Source organism: Pezoporus wallicus, unplaced genomic scaffold (genome assembly GCF_028554395.1).
Source record: "Pezoporus wallicus isolate ANWC-B61680 ecotype Strahan unplaced genomic scaffold, APGP_CSIRO_Pwel_v1 contig_2908, whole genome shotgun sequence".
NCBI classification, from domain to species: domain Eukaryota; kingdom Metazoa; phylum Chordata; class Aves; order Psittaciformes; family Psittacidae; genus Pezoporus; species Pezoporus wallicus.
Window position 1 is genome coordinate 2,150,302 of NW_026642179.1, and position 13,572 is coordinate 2,163,873.

The following is a 13,572-nucleotide window of genomic DNA, read 5'->3' on the forward strand; positions in this document are numbered from 1 at the left end:
ACAACAGAGCCTATGCCTCAAAAAATGCTCTCATAAGCACTGAGAGATCTATTTAAAGAAGCAGATCTGATTTACCACTGCCTTGTAACATGTGTATGCATTTACACTTGTGAAAAATAAATGCAGAATGCTTCTCATTCTTAGTTGGAAGTATTTTGAACAGGTGTTAGTGATCTTAATGAGCTCCACAAAATGGAGGACCTGATCAGGGAAATCAGCAAACTTCTCTGTGGATAAGGTGGCAGGAGCATTATAAAGCACTGTAAGTTGGGTTCTTCCTAATTTTGTTTCAAGCTTGTAATTACTTCTGGTTGATATGAGAGAACACATCATCTGTGCTCTTGACCCTTATGATGCGTTGTAGCTATGGTGCAATATCTGGCTAAAGGAATGGTTCTGGTTTAGATTGCTTTTTTTTTTTTCCTTGTTAATTTTCTTTTAAAATTTGTTTTTCCAACTTAAATGTAGTAACATTACTTATTTTTATAATTGACTTTATCCGAAATTCAACAAAAATAAGAAATATAATAGTGATTAGATGCTAACCTTAAAAAAATAATAATAAATAAATCCTTCCCTATCTTGCTTGTAGTTTTTCACTTGTTGCCTAATTAAAGTATCAGACTATTATAAGCAAATTATTCCCTTGATCTGTTATTTGAATTTTGCTGAAAATGCTAGCTTTCATGGGTATTTAAACCTTTATCTTTAACATACAGATAGAGTTGCACATACAGTATTGGTTTCACATAATTTAATAGGTAATGTAACTCTGGGGAAAAATCTTGTTTACCCCCAAATGGACTAATTAAATAAACTGATTGAATTTTTGAGTGTCATTAAACTCAGTGAAATGCTGACAGAGTTCTTATATTTTACTTTTTTTAATACTCTTTGATCCTACAAGTAATGTCACAAAAGTGACAGAGGTCTTAAGAAATTGTAGTAGTGAAGTGTGGAATTCAAAGGGAGAGTCTTACCCGCTTGCTAATTACAGCAGAGGAGAACAGTATACCTGTAACTTAGGCTGCTCTACACAGTTTTACTCAAAAAAGACAAGAATGCTTGATGCAGACAGAAGGGATATGCAAGAGAAGCAACTTTTGAACCACACGGCTGACAAGGAACAACAACCATTGCCTGGAGGAAGCAACCGTGCTGGAAACCTGTCTCAACCTCAGAAGAAACTCCAAGAGGCTATTTGTGTGCTGCTGGTGGAACTGTGTGAAAGATTCACATTCTTTGGCATTGTCTGCAACATGATCCTCTTCTGCACTGTTAAACTTGGCTATCGCAACTACCAGGCAGCTATTGTCAATATGTGCTTTGTAGGCACCTCCATGTTGACGCCAGTCCTGGTTGGGTGGCTTGCCGAGTGCCTTGTCGGGAGGATCAAACTTGTGTGCATCTGCATGTTTCTACACTTCCTAGGTAGGTGACACCCTGGGGACTATTTCATCTTTTAGCAATTCTGTTGCAGAAATGCTTTATTGAGCATTGTGTTTGAAATCTGATAGCTTTCTCCAACCTTGTGGCCATTTGCTCTCACAACTAATTACTTGTTTTCTCCTCTATGAAATGCAGTGCAGTATTTTCGCCTATGTACTTTTGTGAGGCAGTGCTTTGAATAAGACTGAGGTACATTTGCATGTGTATCTTGCGGATAGTTAGTGCACAAACCTGACTCCTTTAAAGAGGCTTAGCTATTCAGAGCACAAGCACTTAACTCTTAACATTTGTCCCCTTTACCAAGTATCTAAGGTTATTAGTGGTTGGTGCAAATATGAGGCTTGAGTCAGAGAGATAGTCTTGAGAGTTTGGAAAGTCCTTCCTAGCTGTTAGGAGTAAGATTTTATTGTATGTTAAGGTACATGAAGTTGTGTTTGGACAACTTGGGAAGATGTATTTAAGCACATACCAGTACAAACAGTCTGAAGGAGAGAGGGTGTATCCCTATATCTGTATTGAGAGTCTGCTTTCTGTTAGCACAGTCTGAATCTTTCCTACGTGTTATTTTGGAGATCTTTTACGTAAAAGCTCTGTTCTGTAGTAAGTCTGCTCTGTAGCAATTGGTGCATCTCACAGCTGGTGGTTATTCTGTCAACTTCAACCAAGGTAACAGAAATACTTTTTACTCAGACTAGTTGAGCATATGCAAGTCTGATTTCTGCAATAGCCAGCCATGTTGTTGTTTAGACATGCAACAAAGGAAGGAAAGAATCAGAGCAATTCCTGTAATGTTCTTGAGCTGATTGCCAAACCATTGTGCAAGCAACCTGGAAAAATGATTGCTATCATGTTCCACTGTTTCTCCCATGGGCTTCTGGTTCATAACCTCCTTTTGCCACTTGTCCCTCCAATGCATATCTTAAAGAAGAAGTTTGGTGACACAAACAGAATTTTATTTCTCTTGGTATTGCTTTAACCAGAATTTTTTGGGGGAGGGAGTTGCACAGTCATAGTCTTGGTCATACCTAGTGTTGGTGGTGTTGACACATCAATATATTTTGAGATTAGTCTCCAATTACAACTTGGAGAATTTCTAGCTGATTAAGTGTGAAAGAGTTGCTTTGCAGACTAGAGGCGGTAAATGCAGTTCATGGCACTGCTTCTATAGATAAATTTTCTGAAAATCGTCTATTTTCCATGAAGCTGCAGCAAAAAAAAAAAAAAGAGAAAACTTTCCTCAAAAGTTTAGAGAATTTATTTGTTAAATTATGATTCCCATTACAATTCTGGGGTTTAAAGAAGATGCAAAAAAGGCTACACATCACCATGGGGTGGGTTGTTTGGTGGGTTGTTGTTTTTTTTATTTGATCAGTGTTCTGTCAGGTGAAGTTACATGTTTTAACTTGTGCCCCCTGGCATGTGGAGAACTACTGCCCTCAATATGCAGGCAATGGAGAAGGCCAATGAAGGGAGCTAAGTTTCCAGGGTGAGATCTTCAGTTGATCAAAGAACCTGAATACTGAATACAGACATTTCAGAGGAAGATTGCTTTCTTGGAGGCACTTAGTGGTCTTGCCTGACTGTGTATATTGACATCCAGAATATTGTCAAAATGAAGACTCTTCCTCTTTGCATTTCTTTATTATGTATTTTTTATTTATCATCTGTCTTTTCAAAATAACTGCTTTAAAATTGCAGTCCGTTTCAAATGACAATTTTCTTTCCAATTCCAGGCACAGCACTATTACCTGTTGTGGCATTCCCCTTTGAAGATGTTTATATTGACAGAAGACATATTCTTCATACACTGACCAAAAGGGAGCAAAAAATAGTATTCTACTTTGCACTACTCATCGCTAGTCTGGGAATAGGAGGCATAAGGGCTATAGTTTGTCCATTAAGTGCATACAGCCTTGAGGACTGTGGACCAAAGGAACTTCTTTCTTTTTTCAACTGGTTGGTAAATTGTTGGCTACATATCTTTGGGGGATCATAGAGAAATGCCTTGAAATTCACTTCTGACTTACAAGGCAGATTTTATAGATGGTGTGTTTCATGTTTGAACTGCAAAACATTTAGATTTGGAAGAATTTCCAAGAACTTCTGTAAAACTTTTCCTAATTTTTTTAGTTTTCCTAGGGCCAATACATCATTATGTAGCTTAGCCTCCTACAGAAATCTTCAGACAGAATAAGGATGAACTGATTTTCCCAAATGCTCAAAGACTTGACAGCCTACTTGCTGTTAAAACAACATTTGATTTTCTACCTTTAACCTGGCTATCCCTTTAGGATATTTTGCTGTTACTCCCTAACTGTGTCAAAATTCAATGAGATATTAGAATTTACATCAGAGTAAATTTTTAGCAATGACAGGCAATGGTAGTTGTCTGCTGGTTTGTTGGAACCAGGGATTGCTAGTAGTCTGGAACTGCTAATCTCAGTGATAGGGATCTGCTGTATTGTTTCAATTCTGTTGCTGTGAAGTTTTGCCACCAGATAAATCACTTCACATTTGTGTTCTGGTTTGAATATTTAAATTTTCTTAAGAAATCTTTGAGGAAAATTTGATTCTCAAATGGTTCTTAAAATTTAACATTTTTTCATATGAAGTATTTCTCTACTTCAGAGAGGTAATTTTTTATTATATGTTTGCCTTTATTTACCACTTCTGTAGCACTATACAGAGTGTGGTATACATTCACTTGTACTTTCTGGTCGGATTGTGGAGTGAGTATCAAAGAAGGCAGGGTGAAATAAGCCCTAAATTAACCCCCTTTCTCTCCTTTCCCTGCATATGCATGGTTATTAAAATAATAACTGAGCTCATTTGCATATTAACAATGCAGTGCAGAAGAATCAGTGAAGATCTTGGTAAATCAGTTCTTTCCTCCTTTGGGGATGACATTCCTCGCTATTCTTTTTCCTCCAATTAAGTTAATATCAAAGAGTTTTGAATTAAGTCCAAACTTCGGTGAATAAAGCAGCTTTACCAAAGGTGGATGAGATTCTTTAGCTCCTTAGAGCAGATTCTGCTTCCTTGACCTGCCCATAAGAGAAAAGAGGAAGGAAAAAAAAAGTCCTTCATTTTTACTCTATTCTGAGTTTTAATCCTTAATTAGCAACATCATTTTGATTAAATAAGACTCTGGGAGATTAAGACTGGAGAGCAATCAGTTGTTCTGAAAGATAGCTCTGGAGAATTTATTGTACTGTGGTCTTAGCCATTCAGAATTGTGTTTAATCAAAGTGACATTTCTCAGTGTTGATTACAAAGGAGATACAATGCGAATAAAATATTCCTTGGGGGAATCCAATGGGTCAGTTCTTGGAACTTTGGAAGTATCAAGAAAGGCACATGTGCAATTAAAAAAAAAATTTTTAATAATTTTTGTAGTGGCATCCAACGAGGGGCTGTTGGGGGTTTCATTCTTAACATTCTTAATCTTGTTAAAGCATCTCAGAATATAATAACTTTTTTTTTGATAGGCTGCTTATCACAGGATTGAGTTTTAAAATAATATAAAATGGGGAGGTTGAATGTTCTTGGTGAGTTTGAGTCTATGTTTTTAGACAAGTTCTGTTTACATCAGAATTATAAGATTAAAGATTGGGTTAAAAGGCCCTGTAATTACCTGTTGTCTAATTGAGTCCTTGAAGAAGGTTGCTTTGCACAGCTAAGGCCTGTTTCTAACCCCTTAAATGAACTATGTCTCTGACCTTTTAAATAGACAGAATATACCAATGCTAAGTGAAGAAGGGACTTGGATTCTGCTGGATTGTTTCCTTAAGGATTATTGTTTTTCTAATGTTAAGGTTATGAACAGGTACTATTTTTGCAGTAGGAAAAGTAAATTCTGTCTGTGAAAGCAGAGAATGGGAGCAAACAGTACAATCCAGATGAGGAAAGAGAGTTTTCAGTGTTGGCTTATTGATCTGATGTATAAAAAGAAAACCAACAAAATGCAGAGAACATAAGGACCAGTAATATCTTTCTTCTCCCTTCCCTTCTAAATAATCTGTCTTTCCACAAACTCCAGTTTCCACTGTTATCCTGGACACACTTTACCTGGACTTTTAAAAATGTGGTTTTATCCCTTTGGGGCTTTTTATTCCCACTTTGTCTTTGCAGTGTACTCCGTGTTTTAGTGATTCTGAAACAATTTATCCTCTTCTACAAAGCTGTGATTTAGCTTGGATACTGGTCCATACATGGAATATCCTGGCCTGAGTTTGGATAAATCAAAATTTAAATTGTGAGAGCTAGGCGTGCTTAAAAAATAAAAACAAATATTTCAAGTGACAGGAAATCTACCGAGTCTCAAAAATAATCCTAAAAGTGACAAAAGATCAGTTTTAAAATATTTTTAATATATTTTACTTGGTCTCAGGTTGTTTCATTCAACAGGTCCATTTCAAGTGTTGCGTTATACAGTATTCAAAATTTTTTACTCAAACTAAACAATGCTTTATGTCATCACCTCGATGTTACTTCTTGAGATATCATAATGAATACATTTCTATAAAATGTTATAATAAAATTAATAGGGATTTATGGGCATGTCACGATAGTATTTAGGTTTGTATCTGGACTTCATTCTTGAAATGAACCTCTCACATTGGCATTTGTAGGACTTTTCCAACCTAGCTATTTCTATGATGCAGAGGCCTCAGGATGCTGATCTTCCAGGAAGGAGCTTTTCCCTGCAAAGTTGGACATGATAGTCAGTTTGATTATTTAATTCATCTGTGCCCTACTAGGATCTCTGAGGCACTTTACATAAAGCACATCCAAATACTGCAATATTAAATAGCAGTGGTGTATGAGAGCTAGCAACATGTGTTTCTGATCTGTTTTGTAGGTTCCTGATCTGCTGCCATCAGTACAATATGACCAAATCCCCAAATTCTTATGGGTGTATTGCAGTTAGTTTATCTTTCTTTTTTGGTCCATAGGGATTGCTCAAACATGGTGGTGGTTTCTATCCCCATTTCTGTAAGAAGACAGGAGCCATACATTTCAGTACTTTGTTTTATGGCAGTGAAAAACAAAAGCTCTCTCCTGTACTTAAGGGTTTTCTTTGGAAGTTCCTTCTTCCACTGAAACAATCATAGGGTCATGAAGAGCATCAGGGCTTCAGGTAGCTCAGCCACACTTCTTTAGAAATTTGGAAAACAGACACTTTAACTTCTACCTTTAAAATTGTCTATTAGGAATTGTTTCAAAACGTTAGCTGAACGGAGGTCAACACACCTATGTACAAAACCCTTTCAACCATAACATCGTCACTTAGTAGCGTAATTCCAAAGTGCCTGGAGGCTGCTTTCAGTGGAGAGGAAAAGTCCATGATTCTGATGAGTATTATCTCCTGAAAATGTAAGTTACTTAAAGGAAACAGTAATTGGTCTGGAAATTCAGACATGTCTTGGTGTGACTTCAGAGAAATGTGTGAAGCAGGAGAGCTCACTGCTGTGCGTGTCCTTGCTGTTTCCAAGATTGCTACTGCTGCATGGCTCTTGGCACCACTGACTTTGCCCTGATGGAGTAATCCTTTTTCTTCTGTCGCTTGCCCTGGGTCCTGTGAAGCAAGCAGCATAAGCATGTTCCCATGCCTACTTCTGCACAGCCCTGTCATCTCCCATCCCTTAGCAGGGTGAAAGAGTGTTATCTTTGTAACTGAACAGACCTGAGAAGCATTACCAAGGTCTGTACTTCTGTCATCATAAAAGTTTTTCTCTCTTGGCACTAGCTTGTTGTAATAGGCAATGTCAGAACATGTGGAAGGAGTATAGCAGTAGTTCAATACTATAGCTTATGATATGACTATAGTTTGTCTTGGCAATTATGGCAGACCACCTAGAAATACTTTTAATTTAATAAAATGTGGTTGAGGAAGTCTCTTGAGTGTCAAGAGAGACTTGCAATCCCCCTCTCCGGATTTTCATCTCAAAACACTCAGCTGGGATTGCTGATCCAGGGAGCTGGCAATTGTAGCTGATACTTAGCTCCTGCCCTACCCACTCGTTTGGAGTTAAGGAGGGATCAATCTGGAGAGCTTGGGGCTTGGGTTGTTGAGGGTTAGCTGGTCTGTTACAACGTGTTAAAGTTTTTTCTTTTATTGTTGAGAAGGAAATTCTAGATGAATTAGGAGACATAAATACTTGAGTCCAAATAGCATATGTGAGGCAGAAGTTACATCAGACGAAAACAAGCTTTGCTTCTCAGTGTACATTCAGCAGTACTTCAGCAGTACATTTTAAGCTGTATATGTATCAATGTGTATTTCACTTTTAAATGAAACCATTTTTGCTAATCTGTAGTCCCCCCGCTACCATAAACTGCACCATGCAAACCCAATAGACATCTTTGAAGCCAACTTGGAAGGTGAAAGTTTATTCAAAGTTAAAATTCTTAAAGTTTCAAAAGTTAAGTCTGCAAGCCAGTTGAATCTGAAGCAAAAAAATGCAGGTGTTAAATGTGTAAATGGTAAATGTTGATGTATTTCATTAGTCTGAGCTACAAGAATATTTGCAGTACTAGACTGATAATTTGTTCAGCTTTACTGCCTGAATACAGTTACTTAATAATATGCCTCTTGGAGCTGAGACATGCAAGTAAAATTTGATTTTAATTGTTGTGTCAATGTGTTCATGGTACTCACAGTGTCTGTGCTTGCTATATTTACCATGCCTTTAATGTAATGTTTTAATCTTCTGTAAAGGCCTTGTATTACTCATCCTCTCTACTCTTCTCTCTCGTCTGTGTGTACTAGGTTTTATTGGCTGGTTAATTTAAATTCAGCAGTTGTCTTTGTCAGCATTTCTTATATCCAGCAGTCTGTGGCCAGAAACCTTGGTTTTCTTATCCCATTTGTGTCCATGCTTATGGCTATAATCACAATTCACATGGTGCGGGGTGAAATGATTTACAAACCCAAAACAGGTAAGAGGCAAATATATCTTAGGAAATACCTTTAGAGATCAACTTGCATATCTAAACAAGTTTTAGCACAACACTGCCCTGTTGGTTGGAGATACTTGGGTTTAAGCTCTACAGAGTCTGTGTGTAAGAGAACATCCGTGCTCTGTGAAGATAGACTTGGATAAGCTGGATAGGCTCACAAAAGTGGAAAACAGTCTGGTAAACTTTTGTATGTTTTCTGTCATGTCAAAGCATTTGCCTATGCAGGAAGAGGAATAGTATGCAAACTGCTGGTAGACTTTATTTTGTCATGTTTGGTTCAACCTATGCCCAGTGCCAAAGCAGAGTTTGCACCTATGCTAAGGTGCCAAGCATACTGTGTTTTCTCCCTTAGGTGTGTTCCATTGCTTCAGCTGAACTTGCATCTGGGCGCCCAAGTAGTGTGGTTAGTCAGCTAAACAGGAATAAGCAATAGTAGCAATGTAGGTTTATAATGCCCTTATCTTGCAGAACATCTGATGCTTACCATTATTTTGATCTGCTTGCTTATACATTAGAAAATAACTAGAAACACTGAATAGCTCTAAATAGCTCCTGTGCAGTGTATGTATTTTAAAACGGAAATTCTTGTGAACTCACCAGTTAGTGGCTGAGCTCTCCAAAACTCTTTGCTGCCTGCTACCTGTCTGCATTGACCAAGCACGGGAATGTGAGTGCAGCCTAGGTGACTTGAGTAAGGCTGTAAATACCCAAACCTTGCTATTCTTCTTACAGTAGAAGCCAGAAACTTAATGCAACTTGTTATTTCAGTATTTTTATTATAAATACATCCTTAGCAAAAAAAAAAAAAAAATTAGCAGTGAGGGAATGAACACATAAATCAAGTGCCTGGGAATATCATAGTGATTACATTACTAGAGAGGTTTATTCGAAACAAATAGAGCTGAAGAAATGCATTTCCTCTACAGTGTCCCCAAAACCTCTTGATGATATGCAGCTGAGGTCTGCAAAGACTTAACTTCAAATTAACTAGCTTCTTATGGAGAGAATGGTGGCTGGCTGGCTCGCTGGGACTCACTACAAGTTTTACAACATGAGTAGGTAAAAAGACTTGTTAATATCAGTCCCTGAGCTGGACTATTTCATATGGACTAAATCTGAAGTTTATCATCTAACTAGTTTAATTCTGCTAAGTGAAATAACATAAATTTGTAGATCATGTCTACCTTAGCCATCAACAAAGCTGGAAGATTTTTTTTTTGTATCAAGTGCTTTTCCCAATGAGTGTTGATTTATCATGTATTTTGCAAGTCTTTGCAGAATGCTAATTTCTGTACTAATATCTGAAAAGCTTATCTCCATAGTCAAAATAAAAGACAATATATTTTATACCTTTCAGTGTGATTATGAAATTGGAAATTCTTCAAAACTGTAATTCAAATCTATAGGTAACCTTAAATTATTTTTATATAAGCTGCCTTTTTTTATTTTAAAGTAACTCTTCAAATAATTCAGATCATACATTCAATTATGTTTAGCTGTCAAGCGTGGACTTCATTTGCATTTCTTTCCACTGCTATAATTTTGAGGACTGGCAGGTGACCAGAGATGAGGGAAAAAAATGCATATCTACCATCTAGGGTGCAATGTAGGCTTTTTATTGTAATTAAGGAGCATAGATATTCATGATTAGATCAAGGTCAAAGTAGCAGAACATTAGAGCCAAGGGCTGAAGTATAAAGAAAAAGGAAAATCACTTTCTGACAGTTACAATTTAACATCTATACAGATGGATTTTTAAAATTTTTTTTTAAGAAAATATTGGAAGTATAAAGTTTATGATGTTGATCTACACAAAGTGCAGTGATACAAATGTACTTGTAAACATGTCTCTTACTAGCTGATCCATTTTGTATCCTGAAGAATTCACCAATATGGAGCTATGTGGGGTTTACTTATTCCCTTTTAAAGAAAGGATCGGATACTTGTTTTAACTACATCATTGTCAAAATCCTTTTGATATCTGTTAGGCCTATGTATCAGTCAATTTTCAAGTTGCTTTTTGACCTGAAACTTCAAGCAGCTTTATCTTCTAAAAACTAGAACTAGGTTTACTAGATTTTATAATCTGCTGTAATTCCATGCTGGGAAACATGAGACAAATAATCTATTTGTCTGTTTTGCCACCTACAAAATAATGTTTCCTTAGTAGTTGACTGAAATTACATTAAAGAGGGCCTCAGCTGATCCATTAGGAAAGGCAGGGAACTGTCAGGATTTTTTTGCCTAGTTTAGTTTTCTTTTCAGTGAGAGTAGGAAAGAAGAGTCTGCTCATCATCTTCCATTCCAAAGGAAAGAGATGGCCATGACCATCATTGAGTCTAGGTCTGATAAACCAGGGCACAGCCATGTTGCTGCTTTGCTGCGCTGTCTGTGATATGGTGCTCTGTGCATCTCCTGATTTCCACGCTGTGTTCAAACCCTTGTAGAGGAGAATTGTCACATTACTGCTTTTCATTTCTTCCTTGTGAATGTCCAGCCTCTAGTGTACGGCAAAGCAAAAGATTATCACTTCTCTGACCCAAACCATGTAATTACTAGTTCTACCAATGAGCTGAGCTAATGCTGCTTTTTCTGCTACTTTTTTTTTTTTTTAGTTCTGAAAATAACTCTGCTTTGACGAGAACCCCAAATCCCACTTGTTTTCTGATTTGCTTCTTAGCCAAGTAACTCTGGAAGTCTGCAGAGTTTTCTTTTGGTCATCAGATTTGGCCTTGAAATAATCTAGATCCTAAACTTAAACATCCCTTACAATAAGTGATAACAGCTGTCCAGTACAGTCATGCAGAACAAAAAAAACTGTACCAACTCTCTGTGTTTGCAAGCTTTGATATACTATTTCAGATTCTATTCAATAGTGCAAATAGTCTACAGGTTAATGCTCAACAGCCAGAGAGTTTTAAATTTTAGGTTATCTAATAAATACCTTAGATGAAGTGTTTCCAATAGGTATCAATGGATATTTCCAGAAAATCATTTCCATAGAGATAGTAGGGGGACATTTTCACTCTGCAGTCTCAGTTCACCTTAGTTTTTTGGAAAGCATTTATTTATAGATATGCAAGTTGTTGTAGTGCTTCAACACTCAGAAAAGCAGAGAAGTGCTGTAATCCTTATTTGCATGGATGGCAATTTACCAAAGGTAAATGAATCTGCATTCCCAAGCCTGAAGCTAATGGTTTTATCCTCATTTTACTTCTATTTCCTCTGAGTCAGAGAACCAAGTTAGCAATTCCTGAACCCAGTAACCAGTGAGCAGGTTTTAATATGCCAAATACTAGATTGGAAATTTCTCCTCTGCTGCAGCATGATACTTGGAAGTCCTGAGATAGTATTTCTGGCTTTGAAATGCATCCATGAAAGTTCTCTTATCCCATCAGCCCTCTTTTGAGCAACTTTTCCTTCTCACTTGACTACTACCCTTTCCCTTGCTGTTGCACTTTAGCAGATATGCAGTACTTCAGTACTGTCTTGAATTGAAAACTAACCTCATTCAGTCAAAAAACTAAGCAAATCAATACTTACCTGCTCAAGCACAGCAACAGACTGTTGTGCTGCGTTAAATAACTAGTAACAAAAGGCATTTTGTTCTGTGGATACTGGGCTAGATTGCTTATGTACAGTTGGGTTGTGAACCGTCTTCCAAAGAAGAATGTTTTGGAACAGATCCAGTCTTTTATTGCTTTCCCCCTCCCCAAAAAGACATAAAAGTGAATATATCAGGTTGTATTTTCCCTCCCAGTGTTTTGTCTTGTTGATTTTATCTGCAAGTAAAAACATTCTGATGTGTAATGTGTTTGATTATTTGCAGACAGTTCCCTGCTGACAACTTTTGGGGTAATTGTTAGTGCACTGAAAATGTCCTACGTGCGATACCGCTACTTTAGTGGAGGCGTGACAAACTGGCTAGATCATGCCAAGGAAAACTATGGTGGTCAGTACAGTGAGACTCAGGTGGAAAGCACAAAGTCACTCGCCAGGCTCTTCCCATTGTTTACTTTCCAAATTCTATATAGAATGTGTATAATGCAGGTAGGTACGCAGCTTCTAAACTAAAACCTTGAAATGTACTGTGACATGTTTACTACTATATATCTAGGAATGTATTTTAAACTGTTGCTTTACTAGTGGAACAACCTATGTGATTCTTGCCACTTCTGAGTGGGTACATGTTATAGAAATATAAATGTGTCAGAAAGCTACTTAAGATGACACTTAAGAATCCTTCAGATTATTCTTTTTTTTTTTTGTCTGGATGATGCTGGCTAACCAGGAGTTTGAGGTTACCTTTTGGCAACCGGAATAACAAATTTCTGAGTTAGCTCAGAAATTTATTTTTACTTATTTGTTTTAAAATGCTGCTTAAGGAAATTCTTAAAAATATGTAGCATATACTGTTTTGTTGACACTCCATCTTGCCATCAGCCTACATTCCCATCCGTCTACTTCATTCTTTCTCCGCTTTCCTCCCTGATCCTCCCCAAAAGCACAAAAATCCCAAGTAAACAAAAAAAAAAAAATGCAAAACCCAAACCAACAAGCACACATATATGGCCAAGGCATATGCATTAATCACTTAGATGGAAATGAACCAGATACCATTAATCAGGGTTGTAATAACCAGCAATATATCTAGAAAAGATAAAAGTATTTGCACTGCTGAAAGAGATTACTTTTATTTCTTTGGCAGAATTTCCAGTAAATTTAAGGCTCACTCTTAGACTAGGCGATAGATCAGTATCTTCTTTTTAAAGATTAATAGTATTTTCTCCATATTATTAAGTTAACAGCTTTCAGTGCCTGTGATTCATGTTGATGATATTTTAATTCTTATTAATAAGTCAGTTCTGATTTGCAGTAGGCAGTGGAAAGGCAGAAGGAACCAACAAAATTTGGCTCAATTCTGATCTTTCATGTTCTGTTGCCATTTATTCACCCTTTTAAAATTTATATCTTCTTTCAGAGCTGGAATGTAGGTGAAAAGTATTTTTATTAAGAGCTAACATTTGAGTAATTCTTTGGCACTGAACAGACCTACAGTGAGTAGGGTTGACTATAACCATTGCTGAGGAAGCCCTACATGAGCTCAGTTACTAACTATACATTAATTTTCAGACAGCTATAAGGCAATAATATTCTACA

At 37.0% G+C, this 13,572-nt stretch overlaps 1 protein-coding gene across 1 annotated transcript in view; it reads left to right on the forward strand.

Annotated features, from left to right (window-relative positions):
• The first annotated feature begins 897 nt into the window (after positions 1–897).
• Positions 898–13,572, forward strand: part of SLC15A5 (solute carrier family 15 member 5) — a 33,508-nt gene continuing 20,833 nt past the window's right edge. Inside the window, exons 1-4 of the mRNA XM_057427941.1 lie at positions 898–1,431; positions 3,183–3,405; positions 8,222–8,391; positions 12,242–12,462. Coding sequence (XP_057283924.1) covers positions 1,062–1,431; positions 3,183–3,405; positions 8,222–8,391; positions 12,242–12,462 — 984 coding nt within the window. The 5' untranslated portion in view covers positions 898–1,061. The remainder of the gene's footprint in view (positions 1,432–3,182; positions 3,406–8,221; positions 8,392–12,241; positions 12,463–13,572) is intronic.